At 56.3% G+C, this 23974-nt stretch overlaps 2 protein-coding genes across 4 annotated transcripts; both read right to left on the bottom strand.

Annotated features, from left to right (window-relative positions):
* Positions 1-1937: 1937 nt before the first annotated feature.
* Positions 1938-13273, bottom strand: KHSRP (KH-type splicing regulatory protein). Of its 2 annotated transcripts, XM_058728263.1 has the most exons (20): positions 12903-13273; positions 11254-11350; positions 10602-10640; positions 10204-10243; positions 9231-9280; positions 8931-9002; positions 7997-8054; positions 7527-7701; positions 7242-7340; positions 6814-6912; positions 6598-6700; positions 5822-5922; positions 5550-5694; positions 5302-5462; positions 5115-5224; positions 4643-4731; positions 4338-4535; positions 4157-4234; positions 3905-4065; positions 1938-2780 (listed from the first exon to the last, which is right to left on the bottom strand). In XM_058728263.1, the coding sequence occupies exons 1-20, from the start codon at positions 13158-13160 to the stop codon at positions 2772-2774; spliced, it is 2142 nt and encodes a 713-aa protein (XP_058584246.1). In that variant the 5' UTR covers positions 13161-13273; the 3' UTR covers positions 1938-2771. The 2 variants fall into 2 exon arrangements, with proteins under 2 accessions (XP_058584246.1, XP_058584245.1); XM_058728262.1 differs by having other exon boundaries at positions 1938-4065.
* Positions 13274-14642: 1369 nt separating this feature from the next.
* On the bottom strand, positions 14643-21375 carry SLC25A41 (solute carrier family 25 member 41). Of its 2 annotated transcripts, none has more exons than XM_058728270.1 (7): positions 20062-21375; positions 19662-19817; positions 19065-19217; positions 18792-18899; positions 16129-16296; positions 15890-16037; positions 14643-15091 (listed from the first exon to the last, which is right to left on the bottom strand). In XM_058728270.1, the coding sequence occupies exons 1-7, from the start codon at positions 20260-20262 to the stop codon at positions 14919-14921; spliced, it is 1107 nt and encodes a 368-aa protein (XP_058584253.1). In that variant the 5' UTR covers positions 20263-21375; the 3' UTR covers positions 14643-14918. The 2 variants fall into 2 exon arrangements, with proteins under 2 accessions (XP_058584253.1, XP_058584254.1); XM_058728271.1 differs by having other exon boundaries at positions 19662-19846; positions 20062-20146.
* Between the last annotated feature and the right edge of the window lie 2599 nt (positions 21376-23974).

Raw genomic sequence — 23974 nt, 5'->3', positions numbered from 1 at the left:
GACTGTCTCCAGAACTGCAACATTAAATACATTTTAGAATGTATCTACAAAACCTAGGATTATGACAACCCGTTAACCACATTAGCCATGGCTCAACTCCTATCCAGCCATATATATTCTTGGGGCAGGGGGGTGGGGGTGGGGAGCAGGGATATTTTAATTCTTTTTTAAATGTTTGTTTATCTTAGAGAAAGAGAGCACGAGCAGGGGAGGGGCAGAGAGAGAGGGAGACACAGAACCCGAAGCAGGCTCCAGCCTCCGAACTGTCAGCACAGAGCCGGACGCAGAGCTTGAACTCACAGACTGTGAGATGGTGACCTGAGCTGAGGCCAGAAGCTCAACCGACAGAGCCACCCAGGCATCCCAGGGATATTTTAATTATTAAAGTGACCCACCCAGTTTCTCTGCTTTTCTCTCCGGTGGAAAGTAGGAGTGCTGCAGAGGCTAAAATGAACTGCGTGCCCTGTGCAACCGGCTCTCACCGCCGAGGGTGGGATGCGAGGGCAGCAGCCTGGAGGAGGCAGTTCCCCACACCATCCTTCCTCCCGAGGCCTGCTCCAGGGGACAGGGTCTCCACCGGGCTCGGGTGGCCGAGTGGCCAGCTGTGATACGGAACGCTGTGTTGCAGCCCTCCTGACTGACCCATTTCCCTCTTCTCTCACTCGCGTGGCTCTGGCATCACACCTCCCGATTCTTTGTGGGCTCTTAGTGAAGAGGCCTGCTAACCTGCTTCCGCCTCAGTGGAGGGCTGGAGGACAGGGTCCCTGCTGCTACTCAGAACTGACCTCTTGCTCCCCCTCTTCTAGATCTTGGCAGAAGCTGCTCCACAAGACATTTTGCCCAGTGCTGCTCTGTCAGTGACGGGAGAGGCTGGGGGCCCTGCCTCTCCCCTCATCCCAGAGCCCACACAGGGCTCAGAAGGGGTGCAGGGCCTGTGAGGGAAGAGACCTGGTGACAGGAGGCCAGGCTTTAACCCAAGCGGACAGCCCCTTTCTGGGCCAAGGCAGCACAAGGGTGGGCTGACTGGGGGCCACCACCCACAGGGGTAGGTTCCTAACAAATCCGGATGAGGCCTTGGGGGGGCTGCGAGCTGTTGAGGGCTCCAGTGGCGCTGCCCTTGGGGCCTGTGGGCCCAGGCCTCTGGATCCTGAATGGGAAACCGGATCTGTGTTAGCATCCAACTACACACCCAAAAGGAACCCTACAGCCATCTACTATGTCTCAAGGTGGTTACCCCTGGGCCAGAGAGCTCACATGGCCCCTCAGCTCACTCTCCCATCTCCCGTCTTGGGAGGCCACGGCCGCACACCAAGCACTGGAACTTGTGCCATTTCCCTTCACAGGCCAGGTTTCCACCTGGGGGGACGCCGACAGACTAGGACCCAGCCAGGTGCGCATCAAGGCGGGTGGGACTCCCGAGAGGCACAGCCATGGGTTTGCTGTGCTGGCGGGCTGCATCCATGGAAACGTCTGTCCCCAGGGACCCTCCCGGGTGCCTTGCTCCCCATGTTCCCAGAGGGAACCGGGGCTCAACCTGCTATTGCCCTTTCTGCAAGGCAACCCAAGAAGGGCAGTCTTCGGGGGGCCCACACCCCACTCTGAGAGGCCAACCCCTGTTCCTCTTCAACTTGTTTCCTCTACAAACACAACTGCGGCCAGCACGCAGTTTTTAGACAAAAAGCACTTTATTTAACCAAAAAAAGGGGAGGGGGTTAGGAAAGCACAATGCGCCTGCAGAAAACTATTTTTTCTTATAATTCTTTTTCTTAAAAAAAAAAAAAAAAGAAAGAAAGAAAGAAAAAACACAACACAAAGCTTGTAATTTCCAATCACCATTATCAGGCTTTTACAACATCTATAAAGAACGAACAAACATCTGCTTCAAAACTCTACAGGGGGAGAGAGGAGAGAAAGAGACGGCACCCAGCAGACACGGGGAGGTTTTGTTATCATTTATTTGTGAAGTTAAAAACGAGCGATAAAAAGTAAAAACTGCCATACAATTTTTTGTTTTGTTCTCAATTTGTTTTCAGTTTCAATGTCCTCTTGAACAGTTGAAACACAAGACCAGTCCCGGGAGGGGGGGGGGGGGAAGGGGGCGGCGGGAGGGGCTGCAGGGGAGCCGAGCGAGGCGGGAGGAAAGAGGAGGAGCAGAGGCCGAGGGGCTCGACTGAGGGGGGAGAAGGGGGGGGTCCTGAAATAGCAACACCTGGTCCAAGGAATGTTCCAACTCTAACTAAAAAAAAGAAATAGCAAGAGTGACTTTTTTTCCTTTTTAAAAGTTTATTTTAAAAACACGAAGAGGGCCAAGGGTGGTAGGAAGAAAATGAATTGCTTTCCCCTGAAAGAGGCAGTTTCAGGAAGGGATAGAGATTTTTATATATATATATATAATTTTATAGGTTTTGTTTGCTTTTTGTGTTTTTTATATTTAAATTTTTTTTTTTTTTTTTTTTGGCAGAGATTTAATTCTATCTTCTATGGCTGGCTCAACATGAAAGATCCCAATTTTGAAAGAAAAAAAGCATGAGACACACAGAATGAGCGAGAGAGTGAGAGCCCAGCATCGCCCAGGGCATGACCTCCAAGCCACTCACAGCGAGGGCGCCCCCAGCACCCCCCACAGCAGCCATCGCTCTCTCGCCAAACAAACGAGGGAAAAAAAAAAAAAAAAAAAAAAAAAAAGAACACAAAAAAGCCCCCAAACAGAACAAAATGGAAAAAAAATAATAAAAGATTTTCACAGATGAAGAAGTTCACATTCATTCGATTCATTGAGCCTGCGGAGAGGGAAGAGATAGGAATCGGTCACTACGGGGAGGGGAGGAAGGGGCGGAAGACTGGGGGGGACGGTGGCGAGGAGGGGGCCAGGAAGCCCCTCCCCTGAACCTGTGGCGAGCTGTAACTGTCTAGGCAAGTGCTCCGGGGAACTCGGCTGAAGTCAGACTGGCTCCTTGATGGAGGAGGAGGAGGAGAAAGAGTGACGTAAAGACCAGGAGGAGAGAAGCGGGGTGGGGGGGGCCGCAGAGACAGAGCAGGGCGGGGGGGGGGGGGGGGGGGGAGGAGAGAAGCGCGCTTGGGGTTTGGGAGGGAGGAGGGGTGCCCTCTGTCCTCAGAAAGGCAGGTGCTCCGGCGCATCACAACATGACAATGTCAGAGATCACGGTGTCCCCACAACACCCCTGTGAGGTAGGTTGGAAGGTGGCGGCGATCGTCATGCCCACTTCACAGACAAAACCGGGACACAGAGGCAGGCGCGAGAGCGGAGGAGGCAGAGCCTGGGGAAGGGGGCGGAGAAGGGGGTGCGGGGGGGGGGGGGGCGCCCTGGGGCCGGCCCCCTTGGCAAGCTCCCCGAGTCCCAGCAGAGCCAGGGCTGACCCGCGCGGGGGCCGCCTGCAACACACAGTCACTTGGACACGGGGGAAAGACCGTGGGGTTAAAAATAAAAGAATGCCAGGAACAAAACCCAAAAAAGTAACGCGGAGAGGGGAAAACACATCCGTTTTCTTCCCGAGTGGCCAGATTTTGAGTGAGCGAGCGAGCAGCCAGGATGGCGACCGACGTCTGTGCCGCTGGCCTGCCCCCCCACCCCCAGGACTACCCACCAGTTCAACAGTTCCACCTTGTATTGGTTTCGCGCTCTCCCCCAGCATCGCGACAGCGTGACACAGGAACAAGCGGGCCGGCGCAGGGAGGCCTCTTCGTTTAACCTCTGGACCCAGCGCACACTTCCCCAGCTCGTGGGGACTCCCGGAGACCTCTGGCCACACGGCCCCCGCTGCAGGCATCAAGGACACACCCCGCAGGGGAAGGGATTTCCGGCGCTACCCACTAAGGCAGGATGGACGGTGGCCGGGGGTTGGAAGGAAAAAGGAGGAGGAGGAGGGTGGCAATTCCCACTTGCCTGCTGCTGTCCCTGCTGTGTGGGTGGAGGCTGGGGGCCGCCGGGACCAGGAGTCTGTCCGTAGTAAGCGGCCTGCTGTCTGTAATATTCAGCCCAGGCGGCACTGTAGTCTGGCTGGGAGCCTGGGGGCGCTCCCGGACCCCCTCCGGTGGCCACTTGAGCTGCGGGCAAGCAGAGGGTGAGCGAGTGAGGCCGGGAGCTGGAGGGCCTGGACCCAGCGCTGCCCCGCCCCCAGAGCCCCCGGCAGCTCACCCTGCTTCTTGTAGTACTCCTCCCAGGCCTTCGTGTAGTCCTGTTGTGGCGGTGCTCCGGGCTGCTGGGGCTGCTGGCCTGCGGAGGGAGGCGGCGGGAGGTCAGAGGACGGACGGCACCGGGACCTGGCTGCCTCTCACCAGCCTCCGGCCTGAGCCCCCGAGGCCGCCCGCACACTCACCAATCTTCTTGTAATACTCTTCCCAGGCCTTAGTGTAGTCCGACTGGCCGGCGGGTGGGGGCTGAGGGGGCTCGCCCTGGGCAGGTGGGGCCGCGGGGGCTGGCGCAGGGCCGGGCACGGGGCCTGGGGGCTGCTGGTAGTAGTGTGAGTAGTAGGCGGCCCAGGCGGCATTGGGGTCTGCGGCGGCTGCAGCTTTATCTGTGGGAGGGCGGGGTGGGCTGAGGGGCGGTGCGGGAGGCCAGCCCTGCCCTCCCCACCTGGGCAGCCACGCCCTGCCCTGCCCCGCATCCGGGCAGCCTACTTACTTGGGTCGTGAGGAGCAGGTGGCTGCCACTGGGGGTAGGTATTGCCCCAGCCCTGGGGTGGGTACTGGTGAGGAGGCGGCCCCCCCGCACTGCAGGACAGAGAAGGGGCGACGGGTGAGCCGGGACTGTCGCTCCACGGGGGCAGGCCCGGCTGGCAGGAAAGGAGCCCAGGCCCGGCCGGCCACAGGCTCCTCGCCCAGGAAAAGGCGAGACGATCAATGCCAAAAGAGACACACTGTGCTGCTCTGGGATGTGAAAGTCCCCCAAATGCAACCTCCCTGAGTTTGCCCATTAGGTGGGAGACCACGGTCAACATCTGTGCTGTCTGTGGAACAGGAGGCTGGGCTGGGCCGTGCCTAGGGCCGAGACTATCAGCACATCTTGATGTGGGTGAAAACGGGGCCCGTGGCTCTTCCTGCCGGCACAGCAGCCCCTGAGCCCCAAATCCCAGAAGACGGAGACCAATACTCACTGCGGGGGAGCCCCAGGTGGCCCCTGGTTGAAAGGCCCGGGGTTGAAGGGCCCCATGGGGCCAGCAGGGCCTGGTCCCCCTGGGCCTGGTCCAACTGGGCAGAGGGGGCCCTGGAGGAAGGAGCAGCAGATGGTCAGTGGAAGGAAGGGGGGGCGGCTGAGAAACAGGAGCCGGGTCCCGAGCCCACCTCAATCTTTTCCTCAATGAGCTGCTTGGCGTGGTCAATCTGCTGGGGTGAGCCCCGGATGATGAACAATTTGAAATTGGGGTCCCCGTTGGGCGGCAGCTGCCGGGAGATCTCCACAAAGGCGCCTGTCTGCTGGTTTATGGCTTTCACATTTTCGCCACCTGTGGGAGCCACAGGCCGTGAAGGGCAGGCAGGAGAGGGCAGGAGAAGAGTGGAGTGCATGTGGGGCGCAGGTGGGGCCTACTCACCTCGGCCGATGACCAGCCCACACTTGTGAGTGGGGATGGAGAAGGTCATCTCTCCACCAGGGGGGCCCCAGTTGCCTTGGCCCCTTCCTCGCCCCCGGCCCCCCGGGGGCATGCCAGGACCCCCTGGAGGGCCTGGGGGTCCACTCTGCAAGACAGGGAGGAGAGGGAGTGAACACAGAAAGCCAGCCTGGCCCCTGGACTCCTCTGGTGGGGCCGGGCCAGCCCCCCTCTGCACCCACCAGCTGCTGGCCGCACACCCCGGTGCCACCTACCCTGAGGCTCTGGAGGAGATCATTGATGATCCGTGCTGCGTGCTCACACCGGTCTGGGGGCCCCATTATGTGAGCTATCTTCTCGGGACCTGTCCCATCATCTGAAGCCGGCACCCACAGAACAGAGATGGATTTTAAGGAAAAGCACAACACCAAGCCCCCATAACACCGCCTCTGCGAGATAGACATTGTGCCAAGCCAGGTGTCAGAAATATCTCGGGCTCAAACTGCCGCTCACCACACTCCCAAGTATTGAGGAGCGGGCGGGAGACGCCGGTGGGCCCACATTTCCAGATGAGAAAACCGACCACTTAGGACAGGGTGGCAGCCGAGGCTTCTTCCTGTTTGGGGCACCCCGGGACTAATAGGTACCTTTTACTGAGCTAAAAAGGACAACAGACCTCTGAAAGGCAACAGAACAATCCTTCCTCCCCACAGGCCTGCCACTTGGGAGACTGAGCTGGGGCAGTGATCTGATCTGGTCCAGGCCGCCCCCAGTCAGGATGGGCTACGTGGTAGGGAAGAGGAAAAGGGACAGATCTGGTGACAGAAGACATCGCCTTTGGACTTGGGAAGTGTGCCCCTCAGCAACCGTCTCACATGGCTGTGCCCTCTTCCGCTGTGGCGAAGGAGGCACCACAAGGAGGTCCCAAACTCAACAAGGTTCACACCGCGGTGCCAAGGCATCTCAGCGGACTCTCGGAAGACTCCCTAGGACACAGCTGGTGGACACAGTCGCCCTCCAGCCAGCTCATCTACTCGGCGAAGCCCCTGACCTTGCTTAAACTGTATCCGCACACCAGCATCATTCTGGATCTTCTTGATCATCTCTCCGCTCCGGCCAATAACCACCCCGACAGAATGCCTGGGCACCGGCACCTGAGGGAGGGGCGGAGGAGGGTCCAGCTGGGTCCTGTCCCCGAAGCTGTGGCGCCCTCCACCCACCACACCCAGCCCATGGCCCTCCATTATCGGGGTAGGCCCGCACTCACGTCAATGCCCCCGCCAATCCGGGATCCGTACTCGTTCCGGTCCCCAAAGCCACCCTGGTCACGCTCCCGGAGGATGTCCATCACCATCTCGCAGGCTTGCTGCAAACACACAGGGCACGCTCTACTCCAACACCGCTCCCCCGGCATCCCACCACCCAAGGGCCCACGGGCCGAGGCTGAGCCCATCAGCGCCCCGCTGAGCTCCTGCCCTGCCGTCCCGAGAGAGGGAGGAGGAAGGATGGCCAGCAACCCCCATTTTCCAGATAGGAAAATGAAAGATCAGAGTTTAGGCCTCTTACTTGTGTCCAGCACTGGGAGGGACAGCTCAGCATGAGAGCACTCTCGAATACTGCTTCCCCTTTCAATCAAATCCCGAGCCCCATCTGTCACTCACTTCTCCAGGTGCCCCAACACCCCGGGGTTCTCACCTGCACTTTGTAAGGATCCCCAATGATGCGAAGAGGCTTGTCCACGTTCGTGTTCTGGGAGCCATCTTGAATTAAAATCATCTTCACTCCAGCTCGTTCCTTCACAACCAATGTGGATAGTCAGTGCCGGGCTTTCAAAGGACTTTCTGGGGCTAGTGCACGTGGGTGGGGCAGATATGACCACAAGGGTAAGAGGCTCTGGCAAAGCAGCCGGTGGGGTATGCACACGCAGATGCAGGAAGGAGACTTTCCTGGGACAGGAGGAGCTTCCGTCCCAGCCCTCACCTGCAGCTGCTTAATGGTCTCGCCACCTTTGCCGATGACCAGGCCAGCCTTCCCTGCGGGGATCATGATCTCCTGTACAGTGCCGTTCTGGCCCCCGTTGGCATTGTCGTGGAACTGTCCTGGGGGGCCCCCACGACCCCGAGAGACGATGTCATCCAGCATCATCTTTGCTTTCCTGGGAAGGAGAAGACTGGGACTGAGACACCTGAGAGAGTACTGGCCTGACAGCCCCGTCCAGCTCAAAGGGAAGAAGGTGAGTCCGACACGCGTGTCTGGCAAATGATGACGAGGAAGAGGGTCCATCCCCAGGGCTAGGGCTGGGGCCATTCGGGTTGTTTTCCCAGATCTTCGGAGTCAGGGGAATCGAAAATCAGTACAGACCCTGGCGAGGGCGACGCCCCCAACTTTCCAAAGGATGGAGAGACCTTCTGCTTGCTCCCCTCATCACAAGGGCCCAGCAAGGGACTTACTGGACAGACTCCGGGGCTCCTGTCAAGGATACGCTGCGCTCTGGTAGGCCACCGCTGTCTGGAGAAAAGAGACAGGGTCAATGCCTTTCCGAGTCTATGGACACCGGAGAAAGGCTTTCTATGGAGATGACGAAAGTTGTACTACCAGTGGCCACTTCTGCCACCATTCAGTGGCCTGACAAACCACTACCTTGCCAAACACCCGGGAGGCTGCTCTATGCAAGACCAAGGTCAGGAAGCTCACAGTCCAGGAAAGGCGACGGATCTTTCAGGGACAAAGACGAGATGGAAGGAGATGTCCTGAACCTAGGCCACTTCTGCCACCGTAGAGGACCACACATGCACTCTCCACGGCCTATGAAGGCCACTACGTTAGAGCAAGTCCTCAGACACCCCTGCACAGCAGTCCTTGCCTGGCCTTCAAATCTAGGCCTGGCCTCAAAGTCGTTCCCCTGAATGCACCTCCCCGCTTCACACGTTCTCACTGATTTTCCACCAGGTGCTTAGTTCAGATGGTGACTTAACTAATCGCTTAGAGCGGGAGCTAAAACAAGACTTTTTTTTTTTTTTTAAAGTAGGCTCCAAACCCAGCATGGAGCCCAATGCGGGGCTTGTACTCCCGACCCTGAGATCAAGACCTGAGCTAAGATCAAGAGTCAGACGCTTTATCAACGGAGCCACCCAGACGCCCCTAGAACAAGACTTCCTATATTCAATTTTCGACTCTCCACGTCAGCCCTCCCCCTGCAAGCGTACAATGGAAGAAACCAGAGTTGCAGCCACACCGCAGGGCACCGTGCTGTACAAGTGGAGACCCTGCTCTGAGCCCGGCACACAGAAAGCACTCGGTGAACACCAACCCATTTCACTTCTGTCCTGTCGGAGTCCAGCCCAACCCCCCACGCCCGTCGTGACACAAGTCTGGCTCTCCTACCTGGAGAGATCTGGACTTTGCAGCCTGAATCCTGCTGGATTTTGTTAATCTGTTCACCTCCTCTGCCAATGACTAGGTGGAGAAAAAGGAAAAAATAGAAAGGATTGGTGAGGGTCCCCTAGCGCTGAGGAGACTGTGGCAGGGGTTCCTGGCCTCCCCGCCCCAGAGAGCCCCACCATCCTCCCTGCCCAGAGTGGACAGGTGAGAGCGGAGCTCAGACCAAAGGCTCTGGGCCAACAGGGGCTCCCAGGGCGCGGTCCCTGACAGGGCGTGACGGGCATCCCACAGTGACCCACTCACTTAGTCCCACCATGCCATCCGGGACCCTGTACTCTTCTGTCATTGAAGTCCTGCAAAGACAGATGGTAACAATCAGTCTCAAGTGGGAAAGAAGACAGGGGGAGGGGAATGGAAGAGACAGGAGAGTCTCCAGCAGAAAAGGCCGCTGGAAGCCAGAGCTCCTAACCTGTTCCTAGGCCACAGCTCCTAACCTGCAGGGTCCTTGGTGCTTCCAGCCTCTGGCCCTGCTTCCCACCAAGGGCGGGCCTAAGCAGAACCCTAAGAGAGTACAGGACCCCCTCTCCCCACAGCAAGCCACTCAACCTCTCGAGGACTCATCTTCCCCATTCGGGCCGTGAGAGGCTTGGTTGAGGTCAGCGTGGCCCCTGAACTAGTGCTGTTCCACTGATTCGGGACAAGAGCGAACACTCAGACCGTTTACAGAATTCCGATAGTCATTTCAGGTCTCTAGACTCAAGAGAAAAAAGACCTGTATCTTTTTCACGCCCTTTCTCTAGTCAGCCCTTACTATATTTTATGTAATTAAAAAGTGAAACAACGTGGTCCTTCACGAACAATTCTATGTCAGATCCACTGGACTCGTTCTGGGGGGCAAAAAAGTTAAGAACCCCAAGCCCCATCAGCTCTCGGGGCTCAAACATTTGCAGAAGGCGGACAAGAAACCCACGGCCAGCCCCCTGCCCTTTTGGGAAGATGGCTGTCTGCTGAGGGTCTCACCACAGTGCACAGAGACCACCCCCTCCTTCATCATGGCCACATGCTCCCCTCCCCTCCCCTCCCTAGGCCCTACACACAGACCAACATAGGAGCAAATGCTGCTCCTCTGCCTCCTGGGCCTCTCTCTGGCCAAGTAGCAGTGGGGACGAGGCCGTAAAACGGTGTACCCCCCGACACAGCTCTCCCCACATCAGCAAGGAAGGCCAGAAGACAGCTGACAGACGAGGAAACAAGCGTTCTCCAAATCGCGACTTACCTGGGGGGAGGATGGATGGGTCCAAGTTGAGAACCGATGGCTGCAGAGAGAAAACCCAAAGCAAAGATTGGCTTGGCTCCTCCTCGGGACCCTGAACACTGCTGGCCCCCCGGCACTCCTGCCTGCGTGAGGAGTGGCTGGAACTTACTAGAGTGCTTCTGAGCCTTCCTGAGCGCTCAAGTGTGATAAGCCCACCTCACATCAGCACACCCACTGACTGTCCCTGCGTCAATCTCTGGGGGCTCTGGGATCCCTAGAGCTCATGGACCCCAGATGATGAATACCCAGAGCCTCCACAAAGGACAGATGCCCTCTGCCTAGAGCTTCCAGCTCCCGACTCCTAAAAACCTCTTAAGACCCTGACACTGCCCTCTGCCTGCATCATCCAATGGACTTACAGTCTCCCTGGGAAGCCAGTTTCTTGCTCTCCGGTTGGTCTGTGAAAGAGAGAGGATGTCAGATGCTGCACCCACCCACCCACAGCTGCCTCAAATCTGATGCTGGTGCCACACGGCCTGGCAAACAACCCCCCCTCCCCCACCCCCACCCCCAGAGCCCAGACAGGAGAGTAGCAGGGACCAACCCCAGAAGAGGGACAGACTTCCACCAGTCCCACCACCAGCACTAAGGGTGAAACGGTCCTTCCGAATGGGAACAAGGACGGCAACACTCGAGTCCAGGGGCAAGGAGGGCCGGGGTGAAAGTCCGGTGTGGGTTGATCCCCACACTGATCACTTTGGCTGCCGTGGGCAGTGCTGCACGCCCTAGGGCCAGCCACACTGCACTTCTGTGGGGCCTCGATAAAACCGTGAGCACTTCCCAAGCCTACCAGAAGGGGAGGAACAATCTTGAGAACTTACAACTTGGACCTAGTCACAATCTGCTCCTCTCAGCCACCTGATACCCCAGAAAGGCAGCCCGAACAAAAAGAACGAACAAAGCTGGGACGGCTGAGGTTTTAAAAGACCAAATGGCAGTGGGCTTCCCCCGGACTCTGGGCCAAACAAAGGCCACCCCCAGGCCTTCCTCCCAGCAGGTAGTTACAGTTACCTCCATCTTCTAACTGCCTCTTTTGGCCCCCAAAACCAAAATCAGGAGTGCTGTTATTCACTGTGGTAGCAGCGTCGCCTCCAATTTTGGCTGCGATCTAGAAACAAAATTGCAAGCACACAAGATTACCACCAAAACCCAACCTTCCCGGGTGCTCGGCTCAACTTCTCGGAACCCACCCAAGGACTCAGCGTTCGAGAGTCATCCAGGAATTTCAAAACTCCCTTTCTGGATGAGATTTGTACCTTCGCTGCTCGTGATCCGACGGGCAAGCCACACTGATCTGCTCTCGAGAGGGTCCCCAGGTTGCCTCCACGAGGGAACCAGAGAACCAGAACGTGTGACTGTAGCCCCACTCTTCTGAGATGTTAAAGAGCACAACTTTCCTTTATCTCCCTCACCCTCAAAATCTTTGTATCTGTTGAACAAACTGTGGGGACGTTTTTGCTTAAAGGCATCTGAAACCTTCGTTCCACCAAAACAAAAGACCCTCTTGGGGCACACATGTTACATTTTAGACACGTGAAGAACAACTTCAAACAAGCCTGATCCAACAAATTTAAAACCAGAGTCCGTTTGTGGGATTATCACAAGTTTTCCAAAGAAACACAAACCATGAGCTAAGCTGAGGATCTATCTTCCACCTCTCCCCATTTTTTTTTTTTTTTTTTAACACTTGGGGGCCAAAGCTCTTAGGATGAAGACTTTTTCCTATTAACTCTCCCCGTTGTAACTGCTTCTCAGTTAAAGCACTCGGGTGGGCGTCCAGATTAAGTGCACATTAGAACCCTACCTGTCCCATCTCATAGGTGAGAAAGCCACAGACCACACGGGGCGGGGGAACAGGGCGTTCACCTAACGGGACCTCCCACTCTGCCCTGGAGGCACTGAACCATCGGCTTCCCGGGAGGGCGGCAAAGTTCTCCCATTCTACAGGCCTCCTTCCCTCCAGGACGTGGGGAGGCCGCAAATGGAGCCGGGGAGGTCGGTCACACCAGCATGTGACACCTCCACGTTACCATCACGCCTCAAAACACAGTGGTGGGACCCTCCCCCCTTTCCAAAAGAGGCAGACCACGCTTTCAAGGCACCGGAAGCATCAAAAAGAGCCAGCCCCTATGCCTACCCTCCCCATTTCGCCTAAGTGCTCGGCCGCTCTGATAGCAGAAGGGTCCCTCTTCCACTTTCCAGGCTGAAGAGGAAGAGCTGTTTTCCTCTCGAAGTCCCTTCTGCCCAGGGAGCAGACAAAAATGCGACTGGGCTGGGGGCAAACGGGGCCCTCTACCCTGATGGGGAGATGAGGGCAACGCCAAGACCGTCCCCCGGGGAAGGTGGACACTTTGCTTCCAGGAGAGGGGAGCACGCCCTCGGGTGTCCTAAGAGAAGGGCTCCCCAAGTGAGTCCCCGCTTTCCGGAGCCCCTTGAACATCCAGGGGCCACTCCTGGCGACCCCCCGGACGCCCCATGCCCCTGCAGGGGGTCACCCGCTGGGGGCCACTGGAGACACCCCGAGCGGCCCTGGCCCCCGCCTACCGCCCCACGTGACCCCGCGGCGGCCTCGCCCCCCCCACCCGCGACCCCGCGCGCGCGCGCGTGACCCCGCCCCCTCCCCCGCCCGCGCGCGCCCCTCAGGCCCGCGGCCTCCTCACCTGGCGGGCCCGCTGCACGGCGTCGGCGAAGGCGTCCTTGCGGATCCCCGGGCCTCCCCCGCCGGGCGGCTGGGAGGGACCCCCGGCCGACCCCCCGCCCGGGCCGCCGCCGCCGGGGCCGCCGCCGCCCCGGTCCCCCGCGCCCGGCGGGCCCGGCGGAGGGCCTCCCCCGGCGCCTCCCGCTCCCCCGGCTCCCCCGCCGCCGCCGGCGGGCGGCGGCGGCCCGGGCGGGGGTCCTCCTGTGCTGTAGTCCGACATGGCGCGGCGGGGCCGGGCCTGGCGCGGAGGCTGAAGCTGAGGAGGAGGCGGCGGCGGCGGCGGCTCAACGCGGGAACAAGGCCTCGCTCCACACGGCCGCGGAGCACTCTGGGAACCCAGCGGCTGGGAAGACGACGAGGGGGGAGAGGGACGCCCCCTCCCGCCGCCGGCGTGACGGACGGCGCAGCCAGGCCAATGGGAGGCGGCCGCCGCTCCTGGGACACCAATCGCGGGCTCCGGAGGCGAGCGGCCAATCGGAGTGCCGCGACAGGCAGTGGGCGGGAGGCGCCGCGTGACCGACAGCTCTCGTAGGCAGTGGGCTGCCGGCTGCCGGTCCTGGGCGGGCAAATCGAGGAGACCCGAAAGGGCAGGAGGCCCAATGAAGCGGGAGTTCCAGAACTACGGGGCGACTTCAGAGCCGGATTGACGGCTCCAGAGAGTCAAGTGGACGGGAAGGAGGGACTGACGAAAGGCCCCTTTCAACAGGCTGGGCGGGCGCCAGGTGAGATAATCGTGCACGCAAGCCAATGAGTACACGCAGGAGGCGGTTCTTGTCAAGATTGGCAGTCGATTTAACCCAATTCCTGACGAGTCCTGGGTGACGAGCTTAGGTTTGGACAGGATTGCTTTCCCCGTTAACCAGAATCCTTTTCTAGCCTTGATTTCTAAGCCAATGGCTGGGCGGTGGGGGCGGTGCAAGGTGACAGACACCGCTGCAAACAAATGGCAGTGAAGGCAGTAAAGGTGCCCAGTTTTGGTGGGAGCCAGTGGAAACGCAGCTGCATTGGGGCGGAGCCGGCCACCCAGACGACGAGAGGCGATTGGCGGTAGCGGGAGTGAATGGCAGTCGACGTGGGCAGTGCCGACCGGCTGCGGGAATTCGGGCCTGACGTCTGAGTTAGCGCCCCCGGAGCCTGACTGGGTAGGCCGAACACATGGCCTGCTCGAGGTCTTGGAGATCGGTGCTTCCGGGGGTGGGATGGCCCAAGAGTAGGAGGGAACCCAGGGATCCCCTGTATCCCTTCACTTCAACACCCAGGATTCTAGAGCCCCCACTTCTCTTCCAGGATTCAATGAAACCAGTTCCCCTCCAGAATGCAAGGGTCTAGAGCCGTTGGTTCTCTCCTAGGACCCTAATGCCACACCCCACACCCGCTTCACATAAGGTCTGGGATCTGAGCTACAAGCACCCGTCCTAGGTACTCAATTTCTCTCCTGAACCCAGGTATCCGGTAGCTTTACAATTCCTATTCAGGTACAAGGGGTCCAAGATATCCAGCCCCCACTCCGGGCCCCCGGGATCCCAGGTACCTGGCTTCCACTTTTGGACCCAGATATCTGAAGCGACCAGCTCCCTCTTAGACCTAGGGTATTCCAGGTCCCCAACTCATCTCCTGGTACCAAGGATTCCTAGTCCCCTCCTAGACCCAGAGATTCCAAACACCCAGCTCCTGTCTTGGACCCAGGTATCCCAGACCCATCCAGCAGAAACCGTCTCTTTATTTCAGATAGTCTCCTTGTCCACCATGTCACCCTGAAGCCGGGACAAGCCATAATGGGCCAAATTGGAGTCCAGACTAGTCCCAGCCTGCACCCTGGGGAGGGGTCCCCAAGAATCTTCTGACCAGGCCCCCAGACTGCTTCTCCTGACAAAAACTGCCCCACCCCCCTCAGGCCTCAGCCTGGAGGGCTCTTTGGGCCAGGGGACACTGGACCCTCCTGTCCATTTCTGCCCAGGGTGTGTCGACCAGACACTGTCTATACGCCCAGGGTTTTCTTCATGGCCTCATACACCACATAGCTGATGCCACCTGCTGGCAACACCTTCAGTAAGGTGGGAGTCATGCCTCGGTACAGCCCAGGCCAACCCTGCTGGGCCAGGATCCGCCGGAAGATTCCACACATGGTGGGGTTTGATCCCTTCACGGTGTCTGTGGAAACAGGGGAAATCTTAGAGTTGATCCAGTCTCCTGGGGGGCTAGAATGTTGCGGGGTGGGTGAAGCCAGGGGCAGAGGTGTGGGGGTCAGTTGGGAAGGAGTCTGGAAGACTTTTAGAGGAAATTGGTCAGTTTGGGGAGAGTGGGAGTTTTAAGGATTTGTTTTTAGGAGCATCCTAAAAAACATTCAGGCTTATTTGGGAGGGAGCTTCTGAGATCTCCCGGAGACTTGGCAAGTGTGCTAAGGGGTAGTTTGGGGATATTTTTAAGATTAGGGTAGTGAACTGAGGACCTGTTTGGATGTTTGTGGATTGGTTCAGGGGCTGAGCGTCCATTTGGGGAAGCCACATTTGGGGAGTATCCAGGTTAGTGGGGGCAGTGGTTATGACATCTTCCTATGACACTGGGACATCTAAGAGTCAGATTTAGCAAATTTAGGAACTTCAGGAATTTTGACTTTTGGAGCCAATAAGAGCTGGGTCTGTTTTGAAGAAGTTGGGGGACATTTTGGGGAAACTATGACTGCAGGCCAGTATGGGGGCCTGGGTCATGTTTGGGGACATTTGTGGGGGTCAGTTGAACTAAGTGAACTAAAATGTTCATTTTAGTGGTTTGTAGGTTAATTTCAGGGCTGGGATCAGATTTGGGGGTGAGTCTTGGTGGGCTCAGAGGTCAGCAAAGTTGGCCAGGATCAGATGTGGAGAGTTTGGGAGTCAGTTTCAGGGGATGAGAAAGTTCAGAGTCAAGGCCGAGGGGAGGGGCATGTCCAGTGGCTAGTGGCGCTAGTCTGACCTTGGGCCTGCATCCTGGTGCGCACCAGAGTCAGCGGGTAACTGGCCATCTGGCCACAGGTCGTGGACAGCGTCACAGATGACAAACTGACCAGGCCACTAGGATTCTCCATGTCCCTGCCTGACTTCAGCCAGAAACACCTGAGCATCTGCAAAAGAAAGGAGGCAGGAGGACGTTCACGACGGGCCTGGGTTCATACCACTCCTGGCCCTCCCCGCCCCAGGGTGGGGGACCCACACCTCGTAGACGGCCAGGTCGGTGCAGGCATAGGGGATGATCCCAAGCATGTTGGGCAGGTAGCCGCGGTACAGGGCACGGGTGCCCTCCCGCTCCAGGATCTGCCTTGCACAGTCCAACAGCCCCTTGTACTGGCCGGTCCGGCGCAGGGTCAGCCGCGTCTTCAGCACCTGGGGAGCGGGAGGAGGGAGGTGGCTTACCTGAATGTGCTCATTGACCCTCAGCAGCGGCTGTTGTCTCCATCCTACAGCTGAAGAAGCTGAAGCTCAAAAGTGCACAGAGCTGAGTTTCAAACCCAGAGCCATCCGACCCCTTGGCCCGTGTATGATCTTGAGCCAGGGTTCAGAAGCTCAAGTGCTGACGGAGGTCGGGAGGCTAACGGAAGCGATGTGGACTGAGTGGAGGCTGTGGCCGCTTACCCCTAGCGGCAGCCAGACATAATGCCATGGGAATGCAGAGCCCAGGTGGCCAGATTTGCCAGTTTTCCAAGAGGAGCCAGACATTGGGATTTGTATGAAATGCCCCGACATCAAAATACTGGCCACTCCACAATTGCACACCAAGTGCAGTAGGCAGGATTCTAAGGTGGTCCTCAAGAGGTTCCCACCCCCTGATGTGTATGCCCCCCCGCCCTTGATAATGTGCTAGACTTGTAAATAGGATTGGGTATCACTCCCCTTGACAAGTTACATGACATGATGAAAGTGAAGGGATTTTGCAGATGTAATGGAGGTCCTTAAGCAGTTGGCTTTAAGTGAAATGACACAAATGGTGCTGGGTGGGCCTGACCAAATCAGGTGAGCCTTTTAAAAGAGTCTGCTGCCAGAGACAGAAGAAATCGGAGAGATTTGGGAGCATCCCAGACACTCTTCAGTTCGTCTTAAACAAGCGGGCTGTTGTGGAGAGGACCACATGGCAGGGAACAGTGGGTGGCCTCTAGGAGCTGAGGACCTCAGTCCTACAACCATAAGAAACTGAATCCTGCCGGGGTGCTGGGTACCTCAGTTGGTTAAGCCTCTGACTTTGGTTCAGTTTATGATCTCACAGTTCATGAGTTCAAGCCCCATGTCGGGCTCTGTGCTGAGAGCTTGGAGCCTGGAGCCTGCTTCAGATTCTAGGTCTCTCTCTCTCTCTCTGCCCCTCCCCCACTTGTGCACTTGCAAGCTCTCTCTCTCTAAAAAAAAAGAAGGAAAGAAAGAAAGAAAAGAAAAAGGAAAGGAAAGAAACAAGAATTGAGTCCTGCCAACGACCAGGAATCTTGTCCGAAGACCCAGGCCTCTCATGGGTTCATTGTTGCCCAACCAGCACCTTGATTTCAGCCTGATGGGACCCTGAACAGAAAACCCGACTAGCTGGGCGCCTGGGTGGCTCTGTCTCTGCCCCTCCCCCACTTGTGCTGTGTGTGTCTCTCAAAAATAAAAATATTAAAAAAAAAAAAAAAAAGAAGAAGAAGACCCGAATAGCCAGGGCCCAGGTATGACCCACAGAGACACATAATAAATCTGTATCATTTGAGGCCACTGAGTCTGTGGCAGTTTGTTAGGTAGCAACAGCACACAAATATCCTGGAGGAAATTTAACTAGTCAAGGGCAAGAATTATATGGAAAAAAAAATTTTTTTTTTAAAGACCGTTAAAGCACATAAAAGGAGATGTGAACAAATGGAAATGTTTTCCATTGCTAAAAAATACCAATAGGTGACTTTGTTTTCTGAACTAGACAAGTTACTCCTAAAGTTTATATGGGAGACCTAACTGGAATGACCTGATAAAGAAGAGAAAGGATGGGGCGGTGGTGAGAAAGCATAAGATCAAACCTCAAAAATTAAAGACAGTAGATAAAACTACAGGGGTGCCTGGCTGGCTCATTTGGGGGGAGCACGCAACTCTTGATCGCAGGGTCGTGAGTTTAAGACCCACGTTGGGTGTAGAGATCACTTAAGATAAGTTAATAAAATAAAGAAATGGAGGCAAAACTATATCGGCAGTAAAATGATTGGTGGTTTCCAGGGATTCAGGAGGGAAGCAGGAAGGGGTGAGTCAGTGGAACACAGAGGATCTTTCGGGCAGTGGAACTACTCTGTATGACCCTGTAGTGGCAGATACATGTCATTATACATTTGTACAAACTCATAGAACATACAAGGAGCAAACCTAATGGCAACTACGGGCTTTAGTAATAATGTATCTGTATCAGCTCATCGATTGCAACAAATGTACCACCCCGGGCGCGATGTTAATAGCAGAAACTTTGTACATGTGGAGAGAGGTATAAGGGACCTCTGTACTTCCTGCTCAATTTTTCTGTAAATCTAAAACTGCTGTACAAAAATAAAATCTTAATTGTCACCCACCCACCCAAAGAAAGAAAAAAGACATGAGTGTGTGGACAGACCCTCCTGAGCAAGGAGACGAAAGCCAAAATTACACCCAAACACACACAGTTTAGTAAATTACACAGGTGGCATCTTGGGGCATTGAAGAGAAAAGGAGGGGACCCGTCCAGTAAATAGACGTGGGGAGCATCTGGAATAAAGGTTTGACACACACCTCCTAGGAAGGAGAAGATGAGGAGGAGGAGGGGAAGAGGGAGATAAGAAGGAGGAAATGTAGCCACTGGCAGCTGGTTTTCACCTTGTTTCTTCTTCCACGAGGTATTCTCTTACCTCCATGGGGTTGATGAGCGTCTGGGAGGTGGCCACAGCTAGGGAGCCGGCAAGCAGCCGTTCCTGAATGGGTGGGGACCCGTGCACTCCGCAGAAGTAATTCTTACACTGGGGGAGGAGAGAGGAGCAGGAGAGAACCGCTCACCATCTTCCTAGCTGGAACCCACCCTGGGTCTGGGGCCAGAGGGTGCAGGTGTGTCTTGGGTAGGGATCTGGGCTTGTGAGGGGTGGCAGACAGGTGTGGCCTGGAGAAAGCAGGCCGTCCCCGCCCACCTGTTCAAAGACAGAGAACTTGATGGCATACTCGGGGGCAATCTTGAGGACGTTGATGCCATTGCCCCGCCACAAGGAGCGGAAGCCCCCCTCCTGGACCATGCTTCGGAGCCCCACCAGCAGGTTCATGAAGTTAGTCTTGGAGGAGTAGACCTGCGGGGAGGGAGGCCCCCGGCCCTGTGAGGAGCACCCCCCCCCCCCGGCCCTCATCTCCCCCTCCATCCCAGCTTGGAGCTCAACCCCATCCTGTCCCCACTCTGTCCCTGGCCAGCCCCACAGTTCTGCGACGCAGCACACACACCCGGAGGCCCATCTCCTCATCTTCCTCTCCTCGCCAGGCCCAGTTTGCCTTCAAGGCCATCCGAAGACCCTATCCCCGATTCCCTTACCCCCAGTTCAATCTGCGTGCCGCCTCCACATTGGCTCCCGTTCTACCCTCGCTCTTCTCTCCATTCAGCCTTCTCCTGACTCCAACCCTCGTCCCGGCCCCACCCTCACCCCCAACCTGCCCTCCATCGTCTCTCTCCCTCTCGCTCTCTCCTCTCCACCTCCATCCAACCCCACCCCGAGGGCTCCCGCGCCGCACTCTATGCGCACCTGCATATACACCTTGGCTCGGTCCAGAGGGGCCGTGCCAGTGCGGGATACCGCGCCTGCCATGGCTCCCGAGAGCAGAAACTTCCAGAGGGCCCCCTCGCTATCCACTTCGAGGACATCCACGGGGACCATCAGCTGCTCTCCTGTGTCCAGCACCTGCAGGGCAGACCCAGCTCCCACCCACACTATGAGCCAGGTTGGAGCTCTTTCCTCGAATCTCCAGAAAGCCCTCCAGGTGAAAGGCCCACCCCGGTCCCCACTGCTTCAAGGTGGGGCTACAGGTCCGCTCGGAGGGGAGTGGGTCATGCAGAGGGGGCAGGCAGCATGGTCTTGTAGCCCAGCGGCCAGGCTGGGGCCGGGGGGGGGAGGGTGCTGGTAGACCTACAGTTCCCAAACTCACCTGCTGTGATGGGAGATGCTCCAGGTCATTTTCACCGACGTGCCCAAACACATACCCATACACGTGTGTACAGCCCGGGTTCCGGGAGGGGGGCGAGGGTGGGCTTGGAGGTGGGGCTTTGGTGAGTAAGGCCTTGACCCTCTTAAACAGGGTCTGGACTCTCAAGCAAGGCTTCTGAGCCCCCTCGGGTTGGGCTCCCATGCAGCTGGAGGGTTAGGACGCCCAGATTCAAAACCCAGCAACCATGTGGGAGAGCCACCTTGTCAATTTGGGTACCAGAGCATGATGAGGTCACAGAGGCCCTTGTGACCTCACTGGATATGGTGGGTAGAATGAGGGTGTCCCCCACAAAATGCCCACATCCAAATCCCTCTAAACCCACGAACTTGTCATGTTACACGGCAAAGGGGAAAGTAAATTTGCCGGAGGAATTAGGGTCGCTAACCAACCAGCTGATGAGATGGACAGATTATTCTGGATCGACTGCATGGGTCCGGTCTGACCTCTTGAGTCCTTAAACAGTGAAGAGGGAAGTACAGCATTCGGTGTTCAAAGGATTCAGTGTAAGAAGGACTCGACCGAGCTTTGCTGGCGTTGCAGGTGGGGGAGGCATCCGCCAGCCCCCGAGTGCGGGCAGACCCTCCTCGAAGCTGGAAAAGGCCAGGAAGCAGATTCTCCCCTGGAAGTCTCCAGAAGGAGCTTGACTTTGGCCCCGTGAGATTCATGTCAGACCTCTGACCTCTAGAACAATAGACTTGTGTTGTTTGAAGCCACCAAGTTTGTGGTCATTTGTTAGAGCAGCCATAGGAAACTAACGCACTGGGTTTCGTTGTCATGGCAATGGGAGACAGAAGTGAGGGAGAATGGGAAGGTTCTGGAGTTCTGGGAGGGAGAGACACAGTTGGTCCCCAAAATAAGGCAGGCCGTAGGGTTGGAGGCAGCCCGGGTTTGAATCCCATCTAGGACAACTCTTGCTGTGTGTGACCTTGGGATACTCGTTTTACTTCTCTGAGTTTCAGTTTCTGCATTTGTAAACCGGAAGTAATGCTAAGCCCTACCGCATGGAGTCAATGGGCTCCAAGGAGTCTTCAGGGAGAGAACACCCATCCTCCAAGTGGTTTGGTTCAAAAATCTTGATGTCATCCGTGATTCCTCCCTCTCTCTCATGCGCACGCTGTCAGCAAATCCTGGCTTAACCTTTAACATACACCCAGAATCTGGCTGCTTCTAACCACGTCTTGGGCCTCCACGCTGGTCCAGCCCCATGATGGGTCCCCTGGACAGGTGCCGTCATGGCCACTCTGATCCCTCCCACTCTCACCCCCCAGTCTGTCCTCCCCACAGTGGCCACCAGAGGACACCAGTGAGCACCTGAGTCCCGTCCTGCCCTCTGCCCACAGCCCTCCAGGGCTCCCACCACCCCAGGTAGAAGCCCAAGTCCTCCCTGAGGCCCACCACACCCTGTACAACCTGTCCCGCCCCCTCTGCCCTCCCTCCCTCCCTCTTTCCCCCTTGCCCACTCTGCTTCAGCCCCACGGGCCTCCTTCCTCTTCCTCCAACACGCCAGGCATGGTGCTGCCCCAGGGCCCTTGCACTGGCTCTCTTCTCTGCCTAGAATGCTGTTTTCCTAGACATCGCCATGCTGCCTCCCTCGCTGTCTTTAAATCCTTATGCAAACATCTCCTTCTCCCTGATGCTGCCTCTGACCACCCTATTTAAACTCTGCCCTGTAGGATTTCATATCCCCCTTCCCTCCTTTGTTGGTATCTGTAGCACCTTTGTTTCCCACATGGTTACATATTCACTCACGTGTGTTATTATTGTTTCTCGCTCCCCACTGGAATGTGGGGTCTACGAGAGCAATGGTGGTTGTCTGTTTCACTCACTTCTGTGTCCCATGTCCAAAACCGGGTCTGGCACCAAGTAAGGGTCCGGCAAGTAGATGGTGAATAGGTGAAGAAGATAACACATCCAAGAGCTTAGCACACAGCCATGGCGTGTAATGCTTGCTCAATAAATGTAAGTTCTTTTCCCTCTAAAGATGTTAGTTGAAGCACCTCTTATTTTGGGGAGACATAGAAAGAGAAAAGCAGTCTTTCTGGTGTCACACTGCATATCAGCGGGGCCTCCTAAGCCCCAACCAGCGTAATGGGATGCAAGAACGTGAACGAGAAAACAGACGTTAACGGCCCCGATTCAATCAAATCAAAGTGGTAATACTCGACGCTGGTGTGACTGAAGCAAAACTAGTAATGCTCATTCCTTGTTGGTGGCTGCATCTATCGCATACGAGTTTTCTGGTGGCATGATCCTGGAATAGTCCTAGCCTTTGGCCCAGCGATCCTGCTTCTGGGCATTGATCCTCAGGACATAATTTAAAGGAAGTAAAAGTACAACATAGTCAGCCAGGTTTCATTTCTTAGTTGAGTGTGTGGAAAATCATGTCTATGTATGTGTACGTGTATCGGTTAGCTACAGCTGCATGACAAAGTACCCCAACTGTAGCGGCTTAAAGCACAGAGAAGATGGTATCTGCAGTGCCTTTTATAATCTCTTCTTGGTAGTAACATACTATCACTGCTCTTGGATCCTCTTGGTCATACAGACTCTCCTTGGTTCAGTGAGAGAGGGGACTACCCAAGAATGTGAGTTCTAGGAGGAAGAGATCCTTGGGGAACATCTTGGTTTTTTTGGTTTGCTTGTTTTTTGTTTTTCCCTTTTTTTTTTTTTTAACGTATATTCATTTTTGAGAGACAAAGACAGAGCGTGAGCGGGGGAGGGGCAGAGAGAGAGGGAGACAAAGATTCCGAAGCAGGCTCCAGGCTCTGGGCTGTCAGCACAGAGCCCGACGCGGGGCTCGAACTCATGGACTGCGAGGTCATGACCTGAGCTGAAGTTGGATGCTTAAATGACTGAGCCACCCAGGCACCCTGGGAACATCTTGGAGGGTGACTATCATGGTCCACATAGGAAAAAGGTTGGTAATTAAAAAAATTTTTTTAATGTTTATTTTTGAGAGACAGAGACAGAGTGCAAGTGGGGAGGGCCAGAGAGAGAGGGAGACACAGAATCCCAGTCAGGCTCCGGGCCGTGAGCTGTCAGCACAGAGCCTGACGCGGGGCTCGAACTCTCGATCCGAGCCGAAGTTGGACTCTTAACCGATTGAGCCACCCAGGTGCCCCATGTTTGGTCACTTAAAGACAGGCAGAAATTGGACTGAGTCTACAGGCCGAGGAACAGTGCCAGCGACTGCCAAAAGCTGGAAGAGGCAAGAAGGATCCTCCCCTAAAGTCTCTTCAGAGGGATCATGGCCCTCCTGACCCTCTGATTTCAGACTTCTAGACTTCAGAACGGGGCAGACAATAAATTCCTGTTGTTTCTTATTCACGATATAGCCCAAAGTGGAAGCAACCCAGTGTCTCTCGCTGGATGAAGGGTAAACAGGATGTGGTCCATCCATACAACGAAATAATGTTCAGCCTTAAAAAGGAAGGACATCCCGGCACCTGTTACATCGTGGATGGACCCTGAGGACATTGTGCTCAGTGAGAAAAGCCAGTCACAAAAGGACTTCATGACCTCCCTCACAGGAGGTCCCTAGAGGAGCCCTGTCCACAGAAACAGAGAGGGGATGGTGGGAGCCAGGGGTGAGGAGTCAGTGCTTCATGGGGACGGGGTCTCAGTCTGGGGAGATGGAAAGTTCTGGAGATGGGTTGTGGGGGTGGCTGCACAACCATGTAATGTGCTTGACTGAGCTGTATACTTCAAACTGGTTAGGACGAGGGGCACCAACTCAGTCACTTGAGCCTCTGACTCGATTTCGGCTCAGGTCATGATCTTAGGGTTTGTGAGTTCGAGCCGTGCGTCCAGTTCTCCACTGACAGCACTGAGCCAGCTTGGGATTTTCTCTCTC

The sequence above is a fragment of the Neofelis nebulosa genome, chromosome 4 (genome assembly GCF_028018385.1).
Source record: "Neofelis nebulosa isolate mNeoNeb1 chromosome 4, mNeoNeb1.pri, whole genome shotgun sequence".
Taxonomy (NCBI): domain Eukaryota; kingdom Metazoa; phylum Chordata; class Mammalia; order Carnivora; family Felidae; genus Neofelis; species Neofelis nebulosa.
This window is presented reverse-complemented; position numbering and strand designations above follow the sequence as displayed.